The following is a 23187-nucleotide window of genomic DNA, read 5'->3' on the forward strand; positions in this document are numbered from 1 at the left end:
ATTCCATCCGAATCTGGATATTGTTGTGGACAGTTCGCAATCAATCATCAAAATCACTATTTATTCCCTCCGCTTCCTAACGGGGCGTCTGCCATCCTTGAATTTTTCACTTCACCCCCTCCCCCTCTCCTGACTCTTTCTGGTTTGTCCCTCCCTGTTTGTCCTACGTGCCAAAACTGCTCGGCAGCGGGTCTTGTTGAAACTCTGTCCTATTTTCTAACCCTCCCGAGGATAGGATACCGGTATCATATCATACCGTGGCCTTACTTAAGGGTCGTCATCAACTCATCTTGAGTCACTTACCGTAGCCTCAAAAGATTAGCAGAGAGCGCCCACGGACACACCTCATATTTTCTCTTCTCCCCTATCCCTCGACAAAGCGGCCACGGTGCTGCACAAATTTCGACGGGACTCAAAGGACCCGAGACATCAAACCTTTATCTACCTATCGCTGCCCTCTTTTATCCTGCTCGAGTACAGAAATGACTTCTGTCACTACTATGAGCCAACAAAATCCTTGGGTAAGTTGGTTGCTTTTCTGTCTTGCGCAAATCCTGTCCCAATCATACCCTCGATCCACTCTCCCGGCTCCCTGCATCTGTTCCTGGTTGGTGATGGTAGATCGACCCCGCTCACAAATTTTTAGTTGGATAGCCATATATCCCAACAACCCCGCCTTGGCCCAGACCACGTCCGCCGTCGAAGGCTAAGTTCCGGTCATCGTCCTCCGGGATCTTTCAAACAACCGTGGCCAGAGCACACGATGGCTTCACCTAATACTCACGAAGATGGCAGGGATCGACCCTCTCCTCGCCGTAATCCTCACGCTCGTTCTTGCTCTTATAATACTGGTATTCCCAGAATGGACAGGGTCAAACTTCAGGGCCCTCCTCCTCCTCCTCCCTACTCGTCACACAAGTCTCGACGCCGGGCGAGTTCCATTCCTGGTCCGGATACTATCGATCGATTAGACAATGGAGTTTTTGGCCTCTATTATCATCATGAAGGACCTTACGACTCTACACTACTAGCTAGACAGAACGGACCTAGACCACCTGTCGAGGCCCTACGTGAGAGCAATGCTGCTGCATTGGCTGCTACTCCCATGGCCAACATAATCGATTCCTTGGAAAAACACAAACCTTTGCAAGGAACGGCTATGATGGCACCGGGAACAGAACTGCCCAATGGCGAATTTATTGGTGACTACGAAGAGTACGACATGATGCGTCAAGGGCATGGGGGTAACTACAGACGATACCCTGGCTTTGTAAGTTCTTTGCCTTATTTTCGTGGATCTATGCATGCTGATCTTGTGACAGAATTACCTCAAGGAAGACCTCAAGGGTAAGGGTGAGCCGGGATATACCCAAGACATCTTAGACAAGAAGCGGAAGGCCAAGGGCAAAATGCCTCAGTCGGAACCTCAAGGCGTATACCATCAGATGGTGCCTCAATCGACTTCCGGCAAGCCTGTTGGAGTTACCCGCGAGAGATCTAGCAGCGCCTTGCCTCTAACCACTTCCGACAATCCTGCCTCCCAGACAGATAGTGGGAACTTTGGGGGGAGCAAAAGCGGTGCTGGCCGGGGTGGCACCTCGAAGGGATCGCTGAGCTCAAGGTTAAAGAAGAAGTTCAGTTGGGTCCCAAAGAAGGGTTAGCCTTTTCTGGGGGTTTCGGTGTATCACTCGTTCGCCTCACAGCCTAGGATGCCATATCTCGGGTGGGTTGCAAGTGGTAATGGCCAAACTGCGCGCCTTCTCGTTCCGGGGGGCTGGGGTTGTGTCTGAGCTGAGTATTTCTTTTTCACGAGGACAACGGGTTTTTACATGGACTGCATGTACCCGTTTTTTCCTTACTTTCTTGGGTAGTGGGGTTTTGGATATTATGATGTCTTTCCACGAAGCCGGCGATACGTTGTTGTTCCCTCTCGACCCTGTCGCGTCGTTTTTGTTTCCTTCCCTGAGTGTATCATTTTGCATTTATCTTGCTCGGGTTGCGGGATTTTGGCTTTTTTCTTCCTTTATTTTTTGCTCTCTTTTGTGATGTGTGACTGTAACGGTATCACTTGGTTGTACAATAGATAGGTTTGTATTAGGGGTCGATTTTGAATCGGGGGCTTGTATACTCTTGGTTTGAATAATGTACTAGTATCACACATGCAGGTTTGATATAAATTTGGTTTTAATGGGTTATTGAGGTGGGGCGATGAGTTGCAGTAAGTGATTTAGTGCGACTGAGAATGTCAATTGATGTCTGCAATTGCGATAGCCATTGGTATCGCAAGATCTCTATGCCTCGACCGATTTATGGGTCTCCAAATATTACAACTGCCTCCTTCCCCCCTTTTAGAATACACATCGTGCAATGCAGCCTTTCCCATTCCCTCCTCTAACTTATACCTTATCACCCACCTCCTCCCCACCCCCAAGCGGTTTAGGCTTAACCTCTGTCCCCTCAGAAAAAAACTCGATACCCCCTTGTGCCGTGACAACCCCCCTCTTCAACACCTCCCCCTTCTCCCGTAAAATATCCTCCAACGACCTCGCTGTCTCGCCAAATATCTGCCTCTCCCACCGTGTTAAATTAATCCTTTGCGTGTGGAGCGGTGGAACAGGGGGCGTACCTTCAAGTGATCAGTAATAACATGCCGAGAACTACACCCTGGACAAGTAACCAGTACGCTGCCGGCGTGGTATGCTTGCTTGCTGATATGATGGGTGGAGCGGTGGGTGCAGGGGCGGCAGGTGAACGTTAGCTGGTAGGAGGGTTTGTCGGGCTGTGCGGGGGGTTGGGTGGAGTTGTAGCGGGGGAGGGGGAAATGGTTGGGCAGTGGTCGAAGGAGGGAGAGCGGTTGTTGGCGGAGGAGGGGTTGGCGGAGGAAGGTGCGGGCTAGAGGGCGGAGGCGGTTCATTTTGTGTTTTTGTTTTTGTGTTGGAGTATCATAGATTGAATGAGAGGTGGGTGCTGGTGGCGATGATGATGAAAGGTTTGGTGAGGTGGAAAAACCAAGATCACGTGAGTTGCGGTAGTGGGATATTTGATATCATAGTATTACCTGGATATTTTTTTTTAGGACTCTATCCCATCTCCCTCTTCCCCCCGCACAAACATATAACGAGCCGGACAACAATGTTCGGCCGAAACTTCCAAGCATCAGTCCCCCGCGCCCGGACCCTCATTCTCCAAAATCGCCAATTCTCAGTTTCCTCCATCAGAAATGAAGAAAGTGGCAACAATAATGATGATAAACCCAGTCCTTCTCCCCATCCTCCACAACCTCCTCCGCAATTCACTAACTCATAAACTTTGTGATAGAAACTCTGAAAATTCCTGTCGACATTTCTTCACTCCTACGCATTCGCCGCACAAGCACTGCGCCGCCGGCCGAGCGCCGCGTGACTGCCTCTGCCGAAGATCTGGGACTTGATTCTCCGGCTCCCCCGATGACAAGGAGTGGTGGCTTTTCCCAGTTGGAGCATCATGATGGGCAGCAGCAACACCAACAGAACATTACAGGTGGGTACTCTTCTAGGCCGCCGCCCCTACAGGGGCCGGCTTCCGATCGGGGTCCTAGGATCATCGCTCCGCAGGGGGGATTTTTTCGCACGGACATGGGAGGGGGTTTTGGTGGTGCTCAGCGGGGTGGTGGGTTCGGCATGAACCGTGGCGGCAGCAGCAGAGGTGGGTTTGGGATGGGTATGGGAGCTCGGGGGGGTAGAGGCGGTGTTGGTGCTTGGGGTGGTAGAGGCACAAGAGGTAGAGGTAGGGGTCGAGGCCGCGGCCGTGGGCGAAGAGGCGACGATGAAAACGCGCCGTCTTCTAGATTCGCCCGCATCAGGAAGTCTCTCCAACCGCCGCCGAAATTACCCGAGAGCGTATACTCTCCGGCTGACTTTTCTGAGATGGACTTGATGGAGTATATCCCTGCCACGCAATTGACCGTCACCGGCGGGGTTTCTAGCGAGTTGATGGATAGAGTTCCTATCACTGAGAATACCAGGGAGTGGTCGAAGACTAGGTGGCAGAAGTATCAGGACTGGCGGGAGAGGGTGGCGAAGGAGGTTGTCGCCGGGGAGTATGATGATCCCGCTGGCGATGTCGGGCCGTACGGGGAGGTGCGTAGGCTGATTACAGTTAATGGGTCATATACGGATAAGGCGAAGGGGAAACTGTTTACAGAGGTTAAAAGGAATGTGCCGATTGAGTTGATCCCTCCCCCGCCCGGGCAAGTGAAGGGGGAGATTTCGGCTGGGGAAGGGAATTGATTAGGGTGGATCGTAGTGCTATATTTGGGTAGGGTGGAGAGGGGAGCCTATATTTATCCAGATCAACAATCAATTGGGCGGAAAACCAAAAATTCATATTCGTATTTTTTTTCCATCACCCTTTCTTTTTAGACTATCGCAACCCCTTGTCTCCTTTATATAGACATGTTGGTCCTGGGATATCTCCAGCTGTGCCAACTCCACTGTTTAATTAATTTTCTAAAGCCCCCTTCTTACCATCATCGATCACTTTTTTCGCCTCAGCATTAATCTTCTTCATAACAAGCTCCAACTGCTTATCCGCCTTCCGAATATCATCCGGCCGCTCCTTCTTGAGCCCTTTAATCAGCTTATGCGAATCCTGCCTCGCCAACCTCAAATAATTCATCACCCTCTCCCCCGCCTTACCCACCATCCTAGCGATCTCCGACCTTGTCTCCTTCGTCGGCGGGGGCAACGGGACATTGATCAACTGCGTATTCTTCGGATCGGGCATGGGCTGAACGTTCAAATCCGCCTTCTGTATCGCTGCTATGACATACTTGACATTCTGCCCACCCATCTTCATTAGCACCTACCCACTCACCCATCCTGTGGTATAACTCACCGCGGCATCATAAACACTAACAACGAACGACCGTCCCTTGGGCAGCACGTGCGCGATGTCCCGCAGCGAAGCGCTGGCGCCAGTGGACCTGTCCAGCACGACCTGTATGTTTTCGAGGGTGGCGGGGTCGTTGCGCCCGCCGGCGCGCAACTTCGCGATGTCCGTTCTCAGCTTGTCGATGTGTGCGCTGCATTGCGCCTCTAGGGATTCGAAGTGCGCGGCGTAGTCGAAGGGGGAATCGCGTGTTTTCCCTTGCGCGCTGTTATCGTCGCCGTAGGGGTGCGCTTTTGAGGACTTTGCTGCGGCTTTCTTTTGCGGGTGGGCTGTTGTGGTGAAGGTTTTTGGGTGGGGGAGTGGGGTGAGAGGGCTGTTTGGGGGGGTGTCAATTGGGGTAGGAGGGAAAGTGGGGGAGGGGGGAGGTTACCGGAGGAATTGCGGAGGAATTGGACGGAGTAGGGAATGGGTCATAGAACGGGTGATTGGTGTGCGGAGCATTTTGATGTGATTTTCTTTAGGAGAGTGTTTTTGTGGGAAAGCTTAATGTGGGGTAATCGAAAAAAGGCTTGTCACCGGAAAAAGGTTTTCCCGCGGAGGAGGGTAACTAAGTTGTACGAGTAATTGAAGTGTGGATTTCGAAAAGCTTCTCGGAGCTTTCCTTTGCCTACTTTAACTTTCTCCACATTCCGCGAACATAATGCTAGCATGGCTTCACTAGCAATATCCCAAGCAACGCGTTGGCTATCCCCAGTTCTTGACAAGAGTTCGTGATCCTCCCAAATAACCTGCTTACTAACTAACCTTACCTTGCCTTACTTACCCACAGCTAAACCAAAACCCCTCGGTCAGTCCCTCCTCCAACAGCTTTCCCAGACGCTCCCGGCGCCACCACCACCATTATCTGAGGGCGAAAAGTCTGCGGCAGCGGCAGTTGTAACCCACGCTCTTACCCTCCTCGCGAACCTCAAATCCGAGGCGCGAGCCCGGATAAGCGGAGAACGGATTGGACCACAGTTGATCAGTCCTGCGGAGGTCAGGGTGGTGGTATGCCTACTGGACCTGGTCGTGCTGGAGGGGATATACCCGTCGCTGACCCGGGGCGTTGGTGTCCCGATCGAGCGGCGGACGAGGAGCGCTGCGCCGCCTGGGCTTGTAACGGGACGGGGGAGCACGAGGGTCGAGGAGGTACGGGATAGGATGGATGTGGAGTTATTGCGACTTGTCGTTGGGAGATTGCTGGGCCTGTTTGGCGGGGAGGATATTGTGGCAGAGGGGGATTTGGTACGGAGAGCGGGTGATCGGGTTTTGGTAGATGTGATTGCTGGGTGCGCCGAGTTGGCGTTCAACCCTGAAAACGGGGATACGGGGGAATGGAGTGAGAAGTTTCGGGTCTTGATTGACGGGTTTGTCACAATTTTAATATTCACGGATAAATCACTCGAATATTAACATCCTCTTAGAATACCAACACCACAATTGCTTCCACTCCTCCTCCAACTATTAACTCCCCAAACTCCCTCATTTTTTAGAGACCCCCTCGCGAAGACGCTCTCCCTCATCCCATTTAGACGCCCCAACGCCATCCGCCATATAATTGATCTATTTCTGTCGACCGACACTCCGGTCGATTCTCCGACCTCGGCGCGCTCAAATATGTCTATTGAAGCGCTGAGTAAAGCCTCGAAGATTATATGCGCGGTTCCCAGCTCAGTGAATGCAGGTGAGTACTTTTCTAGGGTCTGCGCTGAACTGCTAGAGTTATTGGATTCGGAGGATATGTTGATGGTGCGGGCGGCCGGATTCGTGATAGCGGATGTGCTGGGGAGGAAAGGGAGGGGGATTGAGGAGACGGTGGAGAGAGTGTTGGTCATACCATTGATATCAAGACTGGATCCGGGTGTTTCAGCTAGGGTTGTTGAGGAGGTTGCTCCCGAGAAGGCAGAGGTGAGGAAGGAAGAGATGAAATCTTCCTCAGTACTATTAGCCTTTGAAGACCCTCCCCCTCCTCTCGCTAAATCGGCGATATCGGGAGTTCCACCAGGAAGGCCTCTAGTCGCCGTAATGGAAGATGACACAGCCAAAGACCCCGACATCAAACCCCTAGTCTCGGAAACGGACCTGTCAAACGCCCTTCGCCACCTGGAAATCCTCCTATCCTCCCAGCCCTCTCCTGCACTGCCGCAAAGACTCGTATCCCCAATACTGCTCCCCCTCTGGGCACTAACTAATTTTGCAAAATCCACTGGAAGAAGCACGTGGTACGAGCGTACCATCTTACTGCTGAGAACCTACATAAAGACATCCCCCGATGAGTCTGCCCTTCAGAAGATTCAAGGGCGGATACTATATTCTGGCGGGGAAGCATGGGAATTTGGACCCGGGAGTGAAGGTGGAATCGAGATTCGGTTTCGAGTTGGGGGAGCTGCAGGGTTCGATCTTAGTAAGGCCGATGCTAGGGTTCAGGAATTCTTGGGGCTGCTGGAGGACGATGGTGTTAGCGGTGGTGTCTTTAACGACTTCTTCCTGAGGATCTTAAGGGTTTGGCTTGGTCGACGGAACAGCGAGGTTGAGGATCCCGTAGAGATGTTTACTACGCTCAAGATCTTGCAGGAGGTGCTGGGCAGGTATGAGGAAATGCTTGCTAAGAATCCCACGCAGATATTGCAAATTGTCAAGGGGGTATTGGATGAGCATATGGAGTATCTTGAGGGCTTAAATACTTCAGCTGAAGCCGTCATCACACCAAGTTTGGACGGCCTGGGGAAGATTATCTCCAACTCGCCTCCACCATACCTAAAAGCGGATGGTGGGGGAGAAGAGCTAGGCGAAGAGAATGAACGCACCCAAACCTTAACAATGGCCCTCTCTCTCCTAAGTGTGATAATCTCCAACCCAACCACTAAACTAACACACTTGGACGAGCGTTTAATCCAAATCCTCCAGCCAGCACTCGCTCACATCACCGCTTCAAAGTTCACAAACCCGGACATCAAAACACTAATGCTGAACATAACGTCCTTGCTGACTCTCCACTCCCCCTCCACCAACTCCCCCTCCTCCCCAACCACCCTCCTCACCCGCCAAAAAGAAACCTACTTACTCGCCCTCTCTTACCTCCGCGACCCACTAATCCCCGTACGCGCCCACGGCCTACACCTCCTCCGAGAGCTAATCCTATCCTCATCCCCAGTAATAAACATCCAAACTACCCTCTCACAACTAATCAGCCAACTAAAAGACGACGACAGCTTCGTATACCTAAACACAATAAAGTGCCTATCAGCCCTGACAGACAGGCATTCCGGAAGCGTGACAAGAATGCTAGTAGAAGCATACCTGGACAACGAAGAAGAAGGACAAGGGAAATTAAGCCTGGACCAACGCCTCCGACTAGGAGAAGCCCTCCTAGCAACAGTACAGCGCCTGGGCGGGGCACTAGTCGGCGAGACGGCAAGGCTACTCAGCGAAGCAATGATAAGCACCGCCTCCAGCCGTCGCCGTCGCCACCACAAACACACACCTCCACACGATCCGCCCAAAGACGAAGAAGGAGAGAATCCAGTAGCAGCAGCAGAGGACGAACGAATACGCACAAGCGCACTATCAATCCTCGGCGCAGCCATAGAAACAAACCCGACCGGTCTCGGTTCGGGCATCATCTCGAACGCTCTGGACGTGTGCGTTTCCATACTCACGCTGGAGACCGCGGCGGAGGGCGCCACCCTTCGGCGCGCGGCTGTGGTTTGTATTTCTGGGGTTTTGAAAGCTCTTGTCGGTGGTGGCGGCGGCGGCGGCAGCGTGGAGGAGGCTGGGGTGGGGTGGAGAGAGGGGGTCTGGGAGGTTGTCAGGGAGCGGGTTTCGGTGATTCGGAGGGTCGTGGGCTATTTGGGGGTCACGGATGGGGACGGGTTGGTGAGGGAGCAGGCGAGGGTTGTCATGGAGAACTTGGAGGCCGTTGTTTGGGTTTGGGTTGGGAGGGGGGGGACGAGCGTGGCTGTCGGTGGTGGTATGTTGGGGAATTTGGAGGGCGTGGTCGGTGTCTGAATTTTTACACCCCTGGGCCAAATGTAAAAAAAAAAAAAAAAAAATTGATCACATCTCGGGAAAACACGACGTCAGTTACCAAAAACCTATCTAGAAATCTTTTTCGTCACCTGACATACATAGAAAAAAATTAAGTTAGGAATGAGGTAGAACTTGCTCTATATTATCAGAAGGTGTCAGGCTGTTTATTTTTTTCATCACCAAATTCGACAACATTACCACCGCAGTATGTTACCAGATGGTATGATAGTATTCAACAAAAAATATAAGGTGACGTTGACCCAGCAGTGTATGTACAGCGGTGAGGAATTGCTTTGTTTCGGGAAAAAAGGGAACCGTGGGGGGGTGTCATGGGAATTGAGAATGTTGTGATGGGAACTTCTACTATAAAGTGAATAGTGTTCGGTCAGTGACAAGTATTATTACGGGTTGAATTGTATAGCTATGTGTATTAGCCGTCCGAAATGTTTGTAGAGGAACTATGATAAAAGCAAAGCTAGCCCATATGAAATCTTTGAAGAGAAGAAAAAGAAAAGAGGTAGGGACATGAAAGAAAGAAAAAAAAAAGCAAAACCCCTGTAACCCGATTCCTGCTCCACAAATCATTTCCTCCTCTGCTCCATGTCACATTATGTACAGTACTACCCATCAATGGGCAAAAGCAATGGGCAAAAGCTAGCAAAGACATCACTCCCTACAAGAAATCACAAAACACCAAGTCACCCGATTAGAAACTCAAATCCATGCGAGCAAGAAGAGAAGTAAAGAAGAAACATGCAAAGAAATTCCAACTCTTCTCACACCCCACTCGTTTTCTCATATCGCTCATCACACAGATTGTCTTCGATGCTCTCGTTAGCTTTACCTTTCTTTAGCCTCTTTCTCACACTTCTTTCTCCTCCATCGCTTTAATTCATATTCGGTATCTTAATCTTCATCCCAACCGCCACCATACCCTCAAGTACTTGGAGTTTAACCTTCCACTTCCTCTCCACACATCCCACTACCTCCTCCTCCTCCTCCTCCTCCTGCAGCCCATTGAACGCCTCGTCTGTCTCTCGTGCAACGGCAACCCATTTCTCAACCTTGACCATCTTCCTCTTGATTATGACTACCTTTTTTGTCTCATGTTGCATTGTGGCGTTCCTCTGGTTGCCCAGTCTTTCCACCCACGCTCGCCTTTTCTCTGCCTCCCTCTCCGCCACCCGGTCAGCTGCATAGAACCTATCAACCACACCTGCATGTTCAATTCCGTAATCCCTCATCCGGGCATTGACCCCCTCCAGACCTCCAGCTCCATGCACACCCGTGACTACCGCGCACGCCCAGATAATTTCCTGCCAGGTTTTGACACTGGCAGAATAAGAATAGGTCCATAGCCAATCATACGTACTTATAATTTTTTTGATGTCTGACCAGATGGTCACTTTCTCACTGCCGGCATACTCATGCTTCCTATCCATCTTCACCCTCAAACTCCTACCACCAGTAGCAGAGGTAGGTAGAAAGGAGATAAGTGAGCGTAGTCTCGAGTACTGAGATAGTGGTGAGAAGTGTGCTAATGCGGCACTCAGCTTCGCTATTTCAGCTTTGATGGCTTGAGCGAAAGCTCGGTGGGAGTCTACGATGTGTAGTGCATCGTGGGCCATTCCATTTGGGCAGGAAGCTGATGATGAGCCTCCAACAGCTGTGGCGGTGCGAGAGCGAATGGCATTCCTACGAATATTGGCTTCACAAATAGGTTGATCCCCCGGGATTCGTGAGTTCGACCTGCGCAATGTGTTGTTTGTGTCTATTAGCTTGGTGAGGCTGTCGTATATGTATGTTGTTGTTGTGAGAAGGAGCCTTATGACGTCTTCAGGCGGTGGGTGTAAAAGTGATAGTTGTGGTGATATTGGTGTCGTCGCTGCCGTTGTTGTAGGGCCAGAAGAGGAACAGCAGGTGGTGGCAGGGGACGAAGTAGTTGGCGACGAAGTCGTCACACCAAATTGCGGTGATACATCCAGGCTTGTATGTGAGTTGTTGCGGGAAGCTATCGTAATCGAGGGTGTTCTGATAGCACTAGTAATAGCGTCGCTAGATACACTTGGGGTGGTATGAGGATAGAAGCTTGAGGCAGTACGACGAAGAGGTTTAGAGGATGGGTGGTTTCTGAAGGACGCCGGAGATGATGATGATGAGGAGCCCTCAGAACCTGAAAGTGAGGGTTTAACCGCCATTTTTCAATGGTATTTTTTTCTAAATTTTTTGCTTTCCAATTTTGTGTGAGAAGTATTGGTGGGCGGTTGTAGGAGGAACGAAGAAGTGGCCAGAAATTTAACCCTTCCAATTCGTTTTCATGTTTCTAGGTAAACGGGGGGTTTTCAAGAGGAGAGAAGAAGGTAAAGCCGCTTGTCGGGTATTGATGCTATTGTACATATAGGTGGGCTCCCGTTGAAGCTAATTTGACCGAGCCATGAGCAGAGAGAACAGCAAATAGAAAACAGAAAAAGGTACTAGAAGCCGTTGGAAAATGGAAAATCCAAACACAAGAGAGCCTAGGGTTAGGAGAAAAAAAAATAAAGCAAATAATCACAACCCGATTCAAAGACTCTAAGAGGTTGTTCCAGCATCCCCCCCTTCTGGATTTTTCTCGGTTGCCGGAGGTGTCGTTTTGGTATCCGGTGTTGGGGTATCAAGTTGCATCATCTCCGATGACTCGGTTGCTATGGGCCCCTTTGGGGGCTCCGGTTCCTTTGTATCAAGGTCCATATCTTTTTTGTTCTCTGGCTGCTGCTTCCCCCCATCGATCTCCACTTGAGCCTCGCCCCCTTCTGCTACTTTCTCCATTTCATCCTTCGCCTTCGCCTCCCTTACCTCACCCTCACCATCTTTAACCCCCTCCTTCCCGGCACTTTCAACTGCATCCCCCATCCCCTCCTCCTTCCCTCCCATGGACGCATGTCTAGGGCTCCTCGCCTCTTCAATTGTCGCCGGCGGATCTGGAAACACCGTCCCCTCCGGCTGCGGGCCCACATCCTCCGGACCCAACGCAGGAGGGCCCTCAGCATGCATACCTGCTTCAGGGGGACTAGAAACCTGAGCCGCGGGAACAATATTCAATTCTTGTTCCTGTCTCAACAGCTCTCCCTGGCTAACCCCATTAACCCCTTCAGTACCCTCAGTGAGTGGTGATTCCGCCAACCACGGGATAGGGCTCAACAGCGCGCCTCCGAGACTCTCGTCACTACCGAGGTTAAAGGACGCGGCGCCATTAGGCATACTCTCCACTACGCTCGGCGGAAGCGGGAACGCAGTAGTTGGCGAGGAAACGGATAGAACGCGTTGGATTGCACGAAGGTATTTCGACAGGGACTTGTAATGGGCGTTTGGATAGCGTATTAGTTCTGAGAGACGCTGGATGGTGTATGGTGGTGCCGCATCGAATTGAGTTGTGAGGATGTTAGATAGGGAAGCTAGTAGTATCTCATCCTCCGAATCTAAAGCTTCAGGTAGAGGGGGTGTAGCCTCCTTCACAAGGGGTGCTGGAGGGGGGGACGGGAACGCAGGGACAATAGGTGGAGGCGGCATCTTTGGGGAAGATGGTGACAAAGCCTGATCTTGACTGAAGGTTGGGGGAGTATTCCCAGTGGTTACCTGTGTATCTGGCTCCGTGATGGTAGAAGCTTCTGCCGGAATGGTTGGGATAGTGTTGACTTGTGAGGGCGAGGCAGAGACAATGTCGATCTCATCGGGAACGGTGGGGGCTTGAGGCTTTGGGAAGGAATTGCGAGCAATCTTGTATCTAAAGTTAGTATAACATTCCCTAGCAAACATCACAGCGAACACGATGGTGAATTCTCCTAATGAGGAAAGACAAAAAGAAGGAAAGAAGACGAACGTAGTCAAGTCTCTCAATCAACTTCTTCAACAACTCGGGCCATTTCTCGCTGCGAAGTCGAAACAACGGTTAGCAAACTCTCGGAAAACCTATGATCGGAAATGAGAAGAGAAGAGAAGAGAAACTCACACATTAACAGAACCATCCTTAATGATATCATCAAGTACCGTTTCGTCTAAACCACAGCCTCCCGGAATGAATGTCAGCCGCACTATGCTCGAGTACACACACACACGGATCACTTGCAGTAAAATCTGTAGAGAAAGGGGGGGAAAAGGAAGGGAGGGAGGGAGGAAAGCAATCAAAACATACCAGCTCTCATTTTGACAGTCAAACTGAAAAGTGTTGGTATACCTTGGAGGAAAAAGAAAAAGGTTTGGATGGATGGATGACCAAGAACAGTGAATCGGGGGAAATATACGAGTACGAATAGCTAATAAAGCCAAGAAAAGACTGTGCGGGTTTGATATGATAGGACAACCACGCAAAAAGAGCGTGACTTGACCGCACGCAAGGGCTTACTTACTTACTTGCAACAGAAAAATCGGTGAGCCTCCGGGTAAGTTAAGTTAGATCAAGCACGATGGGAAAAGGGGAACCGGGGGGGTGTGGCGAGAGGATATAACAAAGACTTTGTTTATGATAAGAAAGAAAGCTTGGTGAATCCCTGCCACTTGACTTTACGGTACTCTACTGTACCCTTCAATGCCAGTAACAAAATCACGCCCTCCTATGATACCTACCTTCCCATCACTGCACCGCCAGAACCTTCAATTTCTGAAAAACAAAACAGAGCCCCGGCGCGAGCAGAATAACCGTACTCGAGTTATGATACTGACATGCAGGCGCCACCGACAAAAGCCAGCTTAGGGGGTACCTAAACCGCCCACCACACTTGTACGAGTAGACTTACCATACCACCGGCTTGAACCCGGGCATTACTCCGACCCAGCCCAGCCCTCTTCCAAACCCGCTCTCTCTCGCGACGTTTTTTTTTGCATTATCTTACTATTGCATGCCACCAAATCTGCCCTTTTCTTTCTTTTTTTTTTTTTAAAAAAAAAAAGAGGCACGCATCGTAGGCCTAGATCTATCACCCACCCAACCCCACCCTTGGTCCAGCGCCGCAACTCGCACCGGTGCCGTGGCCAACTCCCTCGTAGCTAGTATCATATCCGTCCTTCTTTTTCTCGTGCGTCTTGTGTGACGGCGGGTAAGTCGTTGACGGATTCGATTTCCCTCGATGCGTGGGGCGCAGCACCAGGTCCCGCTTTATGGGGGGAGGGGTATCATAACTGCAGGATATCGATGGAGTCAGAAAGATAAAGGTGTATCGCGCGACATAAGCCATCACTCGTTGTCAGGCTGTCAGCTCGAGTCAGGGATTAGATGCGGGCGTGTGCTGCGGGGCAAGGAAAGGTGTGGGGTGTGGGCCCGATAATCGTGATGGGGTGACGTTTGTGAATACGACTGCTATTGCATACGGCTCGGATTGGAGCACAAGGGCCGAGTGTTTGGTGGTATGCAATAGCGGTCGTTTTCACAAACGTCAACCTGCTAAGAGTTGACTGGGAATGTTGGGTGGGGGTGGGGGGGCGAATCAATCAATGGATGAAGGGATGCATATATCATATCCATAGATGAAATCTGGGGTGCCACTACACCGGACGTTAATTTAGTTATTTTGTGGGGTGCTTGGGTCCCGATCATGTTGGGGTCGTGGGCGCACGGCGGCATGTGAGTCGCTTTGAGGGGGATAAAGAGAATATTACAAAACAAGGAAAGGTCTCTCTGGTGGGGAAGGGAACAGGGTTGACTCAGAAATCTTATTCGAACCTGACTAGACTAAATAAACGGATCACTATACGTTGTGGAACCGATACTCCGTCCCCTAAACCCGTCACTGGATTATCATACAGATACGTGACTCTGACTTTAATGAATAAAAAAAAAAAAAAGAGTTTAAGTTAAGGTAGTAAGAAACACATGGTCGAAGTGGAGGGAAAGCGAAAAAGGATATTGCACAAACACCACACACCCACACCCAGTCGAACACACTTGAAAGTGAAACAGAGCAGGAGAAATAAGAGAGAAAAAAACAAAATAACAAAAGGGAGGAGGCAACAAACGGGGGGTAGGGCTGTTTGCTGCTCCCCTTCCGAGTTTGTTCCCTCGACTACTATGATACCAATACCGGTACCGGTACCAAATTGAAAACAAGTGGAACGGAGCAAGAATAAGATGGGAAAAAAGCGCTGACACCAAACGTTCAATAAGGGAGAAAACACCGCCGGAACCGATAGTCCAGAACGAATCTCGCACAATATCTTAATTCACCGGCTCTCGTAAATTCATTTCTTGCCAGTAAGTTCTCTGACTTTCTCCTTAAATCCGTGAATCTTATTGCGGGCGATATGCCCATCGCGGGAATTGGGCGTGGCGTAAATCTGGTTGTGAACTGTTAGCAGCGGCTTCTTCGGGAGGTATGGATGACCTCGGTGAAGGAGGCGGTTAAACATACCGAGCCCTCGACTTTCTGGAATCTTGAAGGGGGGGTCTTGGAGGCGTCCCATTCCTTACTCCTATCATGAAATCAGTACGAGGTATGCAGCGAGGAGGGGCAGGAGAAGGAAGGGGAAGTGGAGATATCATACATTCTGCGATCCCTCTTCGACAAGGGCACGGAGTCGACAACGTCGCTTCCATCACTCCCTCGACGACCCACAGGGGTTTCAGGATACGCCCCTGGTGTAGCGGTGTCTTTGGTGGTGTGAGAGGTGTGGGTAGAGGTCATATCGAAAGGTGAGCCTGAGGTAGCAGTCATGGTTTAGGGGTTCTTCGAGTGATAGGAGGTGCTTTGGCTTGGAGTATGAATGGATGTGAGATACCGACCGGTATTAATCAGAGGATGCTTTTGGAAAGCTGTGATTAATCCTTTTCCAACCGGGGATTCCGAACCATTTTATACTCGACCTAAACCTTCTCTTTGTGCGCACAAGCACTTGAGCACGGTACTCGTGGTGTAGGCCCCCGTTTCGCCCCCCGTCGTCATTGGGTAAAGATTAACCTTCTACCGGTATTCGCAACACACACCAAGCTCCATTCCTTCCTCTCCACAAAGCCTATCAACGCCTATCATACCTTCTCAGAGGGACGAGCCCAAGTGGCACCCAATGACGTACGCTCCACGGAGAGGATCGACGTGAATTTTGCCGTATTGGGAACATCGACACAGCCCACCAATGCGGGGGGGGGCCTTGCCTTTTTAGTCGAAGACGCGCGGTAAAAGCAAACATGGCCGGTTGCCAAGTCTACAGACATACAGCCCTGGGATTGACACCTGAATTCATCTCTAAGGACCCAAAACCCACCCAAAAGAAATGTATCGACACTCCACCGCAGCAGCTATTTCCAGATATCAATCCTTTATATTGATCGGGGATCAATCCTGGGGGTTGACTCCTCAAAGTGCCCGTGTCCCGGTTGAGTACGGTAGATGGAGGAAATATTTGCATGGGAGGTACAAGTATGATATGATAATTTCGAGGTTGGTGAGTCTACTTGTAGGTTCCGCTGGTGTTGGGCTGGTAAGGCAATGGCGGGTCCTGTTTGGGCCTGGCCTCAAACCTGATTTGGATTATTGCTATGATAATATTACCGTATGTAAGTTGTCGAAATTTTGAAGTAGAAAAGCCCAGTCCGCTTTCCAATGCAGACACCTTGACACCAAAAAGTCCTCGACTGGATCGGTCCCTTTCGTCGATGGTGCAGTAAAACGCTTTCGAATTCAAGCACTGCCGTAGCATTGCCAACCTCTGGGTGCCAAAAGGATAAATGCCGTGATGCCGTATGTAAAACAACTCAGAAATCCCTCCTCAAAGAATTGTTTCCCAGGTCACGTTCAGGATAAGATCTCCCATCTTTTGTTTGAAATCCGGGAACAAAAGACGAAGGGATTTGCTTTCTACGAGCACAATGTACGAGTAATTTACCGGTAGACTTGCATCTTGGTGTCTTACTTTCCCCGCATCCATCGAGCCCTGCGATGCACGGACACTCAACGATTCGCGATGGCTGATCTCTTTATTTTCCATGCTTTGCCGAGTTCTTGGCTTTTTCAATTCCTTGGCAGGTCCCCTGTCTTCCTGAGTGATTATTCAGACGGATACCGGCATCGAGGCCTATCTAATGTCCATCATGGGAAGGAAAATTGTTCCCCCGTGAAATACTTGTAGACTATCTGCTCGAGTGCCGGCATCAACTGATCCACAACAGCGATCAAAGGGGTATGGGTGTGTTGATCAGATGGAATCGGGTTCTGCTGGAATCCCTTTTGCCCCACTGATCGATTTCTACAATCGGGTCGGGCCTCTGACCGATCAACGGTGGGGCTCCGGGTGGAACCGCGACCGGCACTATCATATGGTATCCTACGGTACCTACGATATCATACTCCAGACGCAGGAAGGACTCGCTCAAGGCAGCTCTACCCAACGCCTTTGAGGTCTCTGGCAAATATTTCCTGACCCTACGAAATTTTAAACTGGGATCCTCTACCCTACGATACTCGAGCAGTGGTCTGTGGGCTCGGGAATGTAAGATGGGTAATTTATGATGACACTTCGATTGGGGGGGGATTCCTATCAAAGGAGCTCGTTTCTTGGGGGAGGTGTCGCTTACGGTTACGGTAACGTTCGGAAGTGCAAAGCGCACTTGTGAACATGGTCACCCTTTCACTCCTGGGGCTGTACTGTACAGTACTCGAATAATACCATGGCCAATCAAGGGCCCAGTTGATGAAACTCGGAGGAACTACTCGAGTAGAATATCCTCTCGACCTTCTAGGGGTACTCAAGCAGAGGAAAGCACACGAGCACTCGTAATTGAGGGATATTTGTGGACGCGACCACCATTGTGCGGCACCAAGATCTGGGAATAAAGAGCCGAATTTCGGAGGCAGGCAATACCGGTAGCCAGTCATGCTCAGAAACCTCGTTCAATCATGAGTACCGCGACCTAATCTAAGCGGTGTAACTTCACGGCTCAGCTCGGTACGCTACCGGTATCCTAGGACATCGGAAGAATCTTTGCGCAACACCAAAGATAGCAGGATATCCGCCTGCAATGAACTGCCTTCAGTCCCATCGCATCACACAGGTACGTGGAAGTACTTGTGCAGTACAGCTTACGGGAAATTACAAGCCCATGCTGGGGGTACTGTACAGCTAGTGGGGCATGGATAACTCCTCGAAACCATAACTTTCGGGTAGGGCTGGATATTGAGCTCCAATTTTAATCAAGAGAGAATATCAGGATTAGAGGACCCAGCATCGCGGGTCACCGCGAACAAGCCTTCGCCATGCCTACCAACGGAATTCCTTCCGGATCGCCCGAACACATCTGTCCGTTCCACAAAACCAGTTTGGTTCAAAGAGTGATTTTTTTCGATCCGGTTTAGATTTAGAATAACTTGAGCTATGATATTGCACAGGAAAAGCAGCATGAGAGAATTAAAGGTCTTCGAGTTTGTAGACTTCGTACGCAGGTTCTTCGTACGGGTGTGCCCTATGTCATATGAGCATATATCAGACAAGACTGGATGGGCACGGCTGATCCGATCGCTTCAACAACATGAGGTTGCGCAATCCAACTGCGAAGGGAATCTAGTCGGGATAGAAAAGAAGAAAAAAAACCAACCTTTTCAACGCCCCCACCGCCTTCACAGCCGTTTCCCGATCAGTACAAAGGATTTCACATCTCACCTCCTCCACCCTCTCTAAATGGAAAGCGCTCCCATCAGCTAAAAGCTCCCCAATAGCCGGGTTGGCACCGGCGCCCTTCACTGGCAGGAATTGGCCAGTGCCCGTTGTCTCCCAGCAGGTCTGTTTGTACTTTCCTCCGGGGAACTCGCCCGCACCTGTCTTGAAGACTGCTGTCTTAACGGCCTCTAGGTCCCTCGGTGGGACGTAGAATATTAACTTGTAACATGCTGAGGCTGTGCTGGACATTTTGTCGCTCGTATGGGTCGGCACTGCGGATAAGCGTTGTCTTGGTTGCTTGGTGGGGGAAAAGGTTTGTATGGAGGTTACCCGGGGAAGAGGCTTTGGACCGGATACCGGTATTTGAATGAGGTATGTATACGAGTACGCTTTTGCCGAGTTTATCCTGGCCCCACCACTTATAAGACTGCGGTGTGACATTTGCTTGGAGATCATGGGGTCTCGTTTCGGCTCGTCGCGATGAGAGATGGGTGAAGAAGAGTCCAAGCCCTTTTTGGCACGCAAAACTTTGACAAGTGAGGGCGATAAAGGTACGAGTAGATGCCGGTATATCCGTCACGTGAAGCATGGCAGGGGAGGTTTGGTGAACCATTCGGGTCACTTGTGCTCGGGCATGGTCATAAAGGAGGGAAAAGCTGTGGTGGAAAAGCAGGGATTATGTTGATCAATCAATAAACATTCTAAAAGTCAGGCCAGTTGCATTGCTACTTACTTTCCTCTGGAGACAAGAATTGGAGATTCTAAAGAGCTAAATTACTCAGGGCCACAAGAAATCCCTATAGGACCAGTCTGTACAGTACAGTACCGTGCTTGACCCAATTTCATGATTCTTACCTCACACTACCGCACCTGAGCACCTCCTCCTGTTTGTAAGATGAAATCCGCATGGCATCCACTCTGGGCTGCTCGTGTCGGCCAGGCCTTTTTTTCTTTCCTTCCGCCCTTTATGACCATGCCCGAGTATAATAATACAAGTACGAGTAAGGTTTGTACGATTTGGGGCCCTCCCCCATTTCGCACCAAAAATGGATGATCTTAAGTTCTCACAACTCCCCTGAAAGCAATGCCGGTGTGATGTTGAATCAACGAAATCAATTTCATAACCTAGGTACCGGTAATTGGCCAGACGCTGAGATTTCTCCCACTCCGCCATGATGGCTGAGCGGACTATTGTTATTTCCGGTATCGCACCATGGACATCTTACTAGCGGAGCTTATCACTTATGGGTGGTGGTATCTAGAGTAGAGTAGATGGCCCCTAAAGGCAAAACACCATTGTTCTCCTCTTCTCATGACATCATATCATACTGTATCCGTACCTTGCAAAAGTTCTGCAAGTCCGTGTAAGTGCAAGCTGACCCAGCCTCAGGCGAAAAACCCTGTACCCTCGAGCCTTGAACGATAAATTTACCATGAGTCCGCGCCCAAGATCGATCCCCCACCTAGATCATGCCGGACACGCGTCGGCTAGCTATCATAGCTATATTCCAGCAGATGCGGAAGTTGGGGGGGGGGAGAAACTTGAACACGTCTCGATGTGCAGAACTAGTGGGGGTCTTAGATTTCAAAATGTATTTATTATCATAGTTATGCCTCATTTTGATTGGGGTAGGAAAGGCGTTCGCTGGGGCTGGGGCTGGCTGTAGTAAATTTAATTGTTTTTTTGTTTTTTTTACATCAGCTCGGTGAAATAATGATATTGCACCTGGCTTTTGCACAATATATTTTCCTACCTCTTGCTCCCGAACCAGAATCTAAAGGGGTTTTTCCTTTTTTTTTTTCCCTTTCTCGTGGCTGCAGTAATTCCTTCATCACAGGTCCAAGCTGAATACCAAAAAGGTGAAACGTTATCGACTATGATACCGGTAACTTTCATAGAGTCTATGGCGCCGGTCCCCCTTAGGGTGGACAAGGAAGGTTTGGAAGCCGATTCTTGATTGGATGTAGTATCGTAGGCATTGGAAGGGACCACACACTTTTTTTGATGCTGATTTGTGACGCTTCTGCCATAAACTCCCGTGCACGATGGGTGAATTATACGCCAGCAGTGGAGGACGCGATGGTAGGTCTCATACATAATGGGTATCAGTAGAACTCGCTCGGCAAAAAGCGAAAAACATGACCAATCCCAGGCCACCTAGATAGCTAAACCTGAACAAGAGATTTCCCAGTGCTTAATTTGAGGAAAAAAACTTTTGGCGGGAGAGAGCTAGCTATCATAGCTGGTTGCAGCCGGATTCCACCACATCAGGGCTTGTGTCGTGGATCCTTCGCTTGCTTGGTTGCTCGCGTCAGTGCTTGATCTTTTTGATAATCTAATCTTCCTCCCCGCCTCAGACCCCATGCCACCTCCGACGTGCCAGTGGCCATCACAATTTAGGCCTTTCGAATCCTGCATCGGTGGGGAAATGGTCTCCTTCTCGGTTTTTTCCCAATGGCAGATCCTAAAGATATATACATACACAAAAGGAGTATCACATACTCTCACTCGATAAATTTCTCAGCCACAGGTTGATATGTTACCAAACGTTATGATATTGTCCATGTTTACGAGTACCATTGCCATAAACTCCTCCCGATCCAAACATCGGTTGTATGATTCGTGTCATAGATATGGAATCGTGGTGAAAATTCTAACACATGCTGTTCTGTGTAGGGGAAACTATCCGGCGAGCAGCTGTCCATTGCTGTGACCGCCAGCCTATCGAAACGGCAAATGGGCACTAATTCTTGGAGCGGAGACATGAGTGCTGCATTAACTCGTAAAACCGAGCACCTTCGGGCAGCGTTCTAATCTCTGCACCAAGACTGCTTCCAGCCATCATTCTAACCACGCCGGAAACTTCGAGTGCGGCAACAACATCACTGAATCTAGTAGATGGCAATGGATGCAATAGTGGTTCCTTCTCGTGTAAGGATGTATAGACATCAAACGATTTCCTGATAGCGACACTACTGTTGAACCTTTTCCGGTTGTAGCGAGACAACAGAGGACGGCCTTTTGTTGTAGGCTGGGTATTGTATGATAGCATGGGTGATAGAAGATCTACCGGATGACGTCAATTTATCATAATCGCAAAAACTAGCAGGGGACTTCCGCAGAAATTGCTTGGAAAAGCACTGCTCTTACAACTGATCCTCGTTCCCCCCAATTGCAAAACTTCCAGAAATACCAACCCATCGTCAAACCCCGACTCTCTACTCCTCTTTTACTCTGGTGAATAACTATTCACTTGATAAACGGTGCCAGGCCTATCCAATCAGCATGATAAAGTTACCGTGTAAGCTGAAGAGCTTGGACCTAGGAGATGGGAGGATGGGCACCCAGCGGTAGTTGAGAATGACGAGATCCGACAAGAGTACAATTTTTTGAACAAACGATTTGTTATAAAATGCTCTACTATAGCAACCCACGAGGCCCTTTCACAGTTTTTTTCCACCTCGGGTTGTTTCTTCTCTAACTCAGCAGTTTGGAGGTGAACAAACAATGGATTTAGTCAGGGTTGGCTGGAATGAGTATGTTATCAAATTATTCTTTTTCTTAACAGAGCTAATACTTAAGCCAAGGTTGTGACATGTCGTCACAACTCCCGCTGCTTGTTTTCTTGTGAATGGGGGCACTCATACTGAGTGCCCAACCATTCAACCTGAGTGGACAGTTCAACATGAGCTTGTGGCTCAGTATAGGAAAGTTGAATCCTGACTTACAACTGAGTTACTCAGACACGGTCTGTTGCAGTCTAAGCACTAAGATAAGTAAGTTATATATGTTTATCAATATCATAATGTACCTAGTACATCATTATCCATAGCATCTCAGCTATTCACTTCTTTAGGAGTACTTGGTTGATGACCGTTTATTAGAAGTTTTATCAAGTGAAGGTTCCCGACCACAAGCTGGAAGTGAGCGACAGGCTGGAGGTAGGCCATGGCGGGCTAGGTGACAATGCGGAGAATGGGATGGGCATAAGCGATGAACAGATGGTGGTGGATAGTATTGATGGAACTACGATTTCATGACCTATCTGCAAAGCTCTGGGACCTGAATCGCCAAGGAAAGCTAAAGGAACCCTTAGTTGGCGATCTCCAAGGGACTGTGCAAATTTATAAGGCTAGTCAAGACAGTAAGGATAATACGGAATTCTTTAAAGCCACTCTGCTACCAAGATCTACAAGCAAGGAAAATGGACCTAAAGAATTTGGGATAGCATTGGAGGATCTCTTGGGGAGTAGTGTTCCGGAGGGCCATGACCCTAGAGATGAGATCATGTTTAATTTGGAAGCACTTGCATAATTTGTTACAATATCGATGCTAGCAACAGAAAAGCGTAGAAGCAGTGACCGTGCTGTGAAACTTCTGAAAGCAGCTGGGGTGTGAGAAGAGAGAGAAACCTGGGCACAAGGAAAAAGAAGGAGATTAAATCCGGAGTGGGAATATGGAAAGCGGGTAAAGTGGGAAAGCAGGTAGAGCGGGCGTGTGGTGGAGATAAAACTGCAGAGGTGTTTGTGTTTTTCTTCTTTTTCTATTTATTATTATAGGGATGTGATTGCGTTTTTAGGGATGGGCGAGGAGGAATGAGATGCGGAAAAACAGTATCAAAAGCTTGTATC

At 49.6% G+C, this 23187-nt stretch overlaps 8 protein-coding genes; 3 read left to right on the plus strand and 5 right to left on the minus strand.

The window, feature by feature from the left end:
* The first annotated feature begins 69 nt into the window (after nucleotides 1-69).
* Nucleotides 70-2192, plus strand: GSTUM_00008866001 (uncharacterized protein). XM_002840326.2 has 3 exons: nucleotides 70-521; nucleotides 647-1270; nucleotides 1323-2192. The coding sequence occupies exons 1-3, from the start codon at nucleotides 483-485 to the stop codon at nucleotides 1659-1661; spliced, it is 1002 nt and encodes a 333-aa protein (XP_002840372.1). The 5' UTR covers nucleotides 70-482; the 3' UTR covers nucleotides 1662-2192.
* A 34-nt stretch (nucleotides 2193-2226) lies between these two features.
* Nucleotides 2227-2940, minus strand: GSTUM_00008867001 (uncharacterized protein). XM_002840327.2 has 2 exons: nucleotides 2627-2940; nucleotides 2227-2564 (listed from the first exon to the last, which is right to left on the minus strand). The coding sequence occupies exons 1-2, from the start codon at nucleotides 2912-2914 to the stop codon at nucleotides 2397-2399; spliced, it is 456 nt and encodes a 151-aa protein (XP_002840373.1). The 5' UTR covers nucleotides 2915-2940; the 3' UTR covers nucleotides 2227-2396.
* A 192-nt stretch (nucleotides 2941-3132) lies between these two features.
* GSTUM_00008868001 (uncharacterized protein) lies at nucleotides 3133-4268 on the plus strand (the record flags this gene model as incomplete). Its single annotated transcript, XM_002840328.1, has 2 exons — nucleotides 3133-3256; nucleotides 3319-4268. 2 exons carry the CDS (start codon nucleotides 3133-3135, stop codon nucleotides 4266-4268), a joined length of 1074 nt encoding a protein of 357 aa, XP_002840374.1.
* Nucleotides 4269-4346: 78 nt separating this feature from the next.
* Nucleotides 4347-5370, minus strand: GSTUM_00008869001 (uncharacterized protein; the record flags this gene model as incomplete). XM_002840329.2 has 3 exons in its annotated part: nucleotides 4347-4818; nucleotides 4876-5242; nucleotides 5300-5370. The coding sequence occupies 3 exons, from the start codon at nucleotides 5368-5370 to the stop codon at nucleotides 4480-4482; spliced, it is 777 nt and encodes a 258-aa protein (XP_002840375.1). The 3' UTR covers nucleotides 4347-4479.
* A 1563-nt stretch (nucleotides 5371-6933) lies between these two features.
* GSTUM_00008870001 (uncharacterized protein) lies at nucleotides 6934-8972 on the plus strand (the record flags this gene model as incomplete). XM_002840330.2 has 1 exon in its annotated part: nucleotides 6934-8972. The coding sequence occupies one exon, from the start codon at nucleotides 6934-6936 to the stop codon at nucleotides 8914-8916; it is 1983 nt and encodes a 660-aa protein (XP_002840376.1). The 3' UTR covers nucleotides 8917-8972.
* A 2441-nt stretch (nucleotides 8973-11413) lies between these two features.
* On the minus strand, nucleotides 11414-12732 carry GSTUM_00008871001 (uncharacterized protein; the record flags this gene model as incomplete). XM_002840331.2 has 1 exon in its annotated part: nucleotides 11414-12732. The coding sequence occupies one exon, from the start codon at nucleotides 12730-12732 to the stop codon at nucleotides 11509-11511; it is 1224 nt and encodes a 407-aa protein (XP_002840377.1). The 3' UTR covers nucleotides 11414-11508.
* A 1871-nt stretch (nucleotides 12733-14603) lies between these two features.
* On the minus strand, nucleotides 14604-15714 carry GSTUM_00008872001 (uncharacterized protein). XM_002840332.2 has 3 exons: nucleotides 15451-15714; nucleotides 15318-15378; nucleotides 14604-15243 (listed from the first exon to the last, which is right to left on the minus strand). The coding sequence occupies exons 1-3, from the start codon at nucleotides 15618-15620 to the stop codon at nucleotides 15148-15150; spliced, it is 327 nt and encodes a 108-aa protein (XP_002840378.1). The 5' UTR covers nucleotides 15621-15714; the 3' UTR covers nucleotides 14604-15147.
* Nucleotides 15715-18255: 2541 nt separating this feature from the next.
* Nucleotides 18256-18804, minus strand: GSTUM_00008873001 (uncharacterized protein; the record flags this gene model as incomplete). XM_002840333.2 has 2 exons in its annotated part: nucleotides 18256-18361; nucleotides 18494-18804. 2 exons carry the CDS (start codon nucleotides 18802-18804, stop codon nucleotides 18307-18309), a joined length of 366 nt encoding a protein of 121 aa, XP_002840379.1. The 3' UTR covers nucleotides 18256-18306.
* Nucleotides 18805-23187: the final 4383 nt, after the last annotated feature.

Source organism: Tuber melanosporum (assembly GCF_000151645.1).
Source record: "Tuber melanosporum whole genome shotgun sequence assembly, scaffold_5, strain Mel28".
Taxonomy (NCBI): Eukaryota; Fungi; Ascomycota; class Pezizomycetes; order Pezizales; family Tuberaceae; genus Tuber; species Tuber melanosporum.

What these genes read in the sequence shown, in the direction of transcription:
- GSTUM_00008866001 (XM_002840326.2), top strand. Translation starts at nt 483, where the DNA reads ATGACTTCTGTCACTACTATGAGCCAACAAAATCCTTGG. An exon ending in TGAGCCAACAAAATCCTTGG is followed by an intron (nt 522 to 646) that starts GTAAGTTGGTTG and finishes ACAAATTTTTAG; the next exon opens with TTGGATAGCCATATATCCCA. An exon ending in ACAGACGATACCCTGGCTTT is followed by an intron (nt 1,271 to 1,322) that starts GTAAGTTCTTTG and finishes ATCTTGTGACAG; the next exon opens with AATTACCTCAAGGAAGACCT.
- GSTUM_00008867001 (XM_002840327.2), bottom strand. Translation starts at nt 2,914, where the DNA reads ATGAACCGCCTCCGCCCTCTAGCCCGCACCTTCCTCCGCCAACCCCTC. An exon ending in TTATTACTGATCACTTGAAG is followed by an intron (nt 2,565 to 2,626) that starts GTACGCCCCCTG and finishes TGGGAGAGGCAG; the next exon opens with ATATTTGGCGAGACAGCGAG.
- GSTUM_00008872001 (XM_002840332.2), bottom strand. Translation starts at nt 15,620, where the DNA reads ATGACTGCTACCTCAGGCTCACCTTTCGATATGACCTCTACCCACACC. An exon ending in TCGAAGAGGGATCGCAGAAT is followed by an intron (nt 15,379 to 15,450) that starts GTATGATATCTC and finishes ATTTCATGATAG; the next exon opens with GAGTAAGGAATGGGACGCCT. An exon ending in TCCAGAAAGTCGAGGGCTCG is followed by an intron (nt 15,244 to 15,317) that starts GTATGTTTAACC and finishes GTTCACAACCAG; the next exon opens with ATTTACGCCACGCCCAATTC.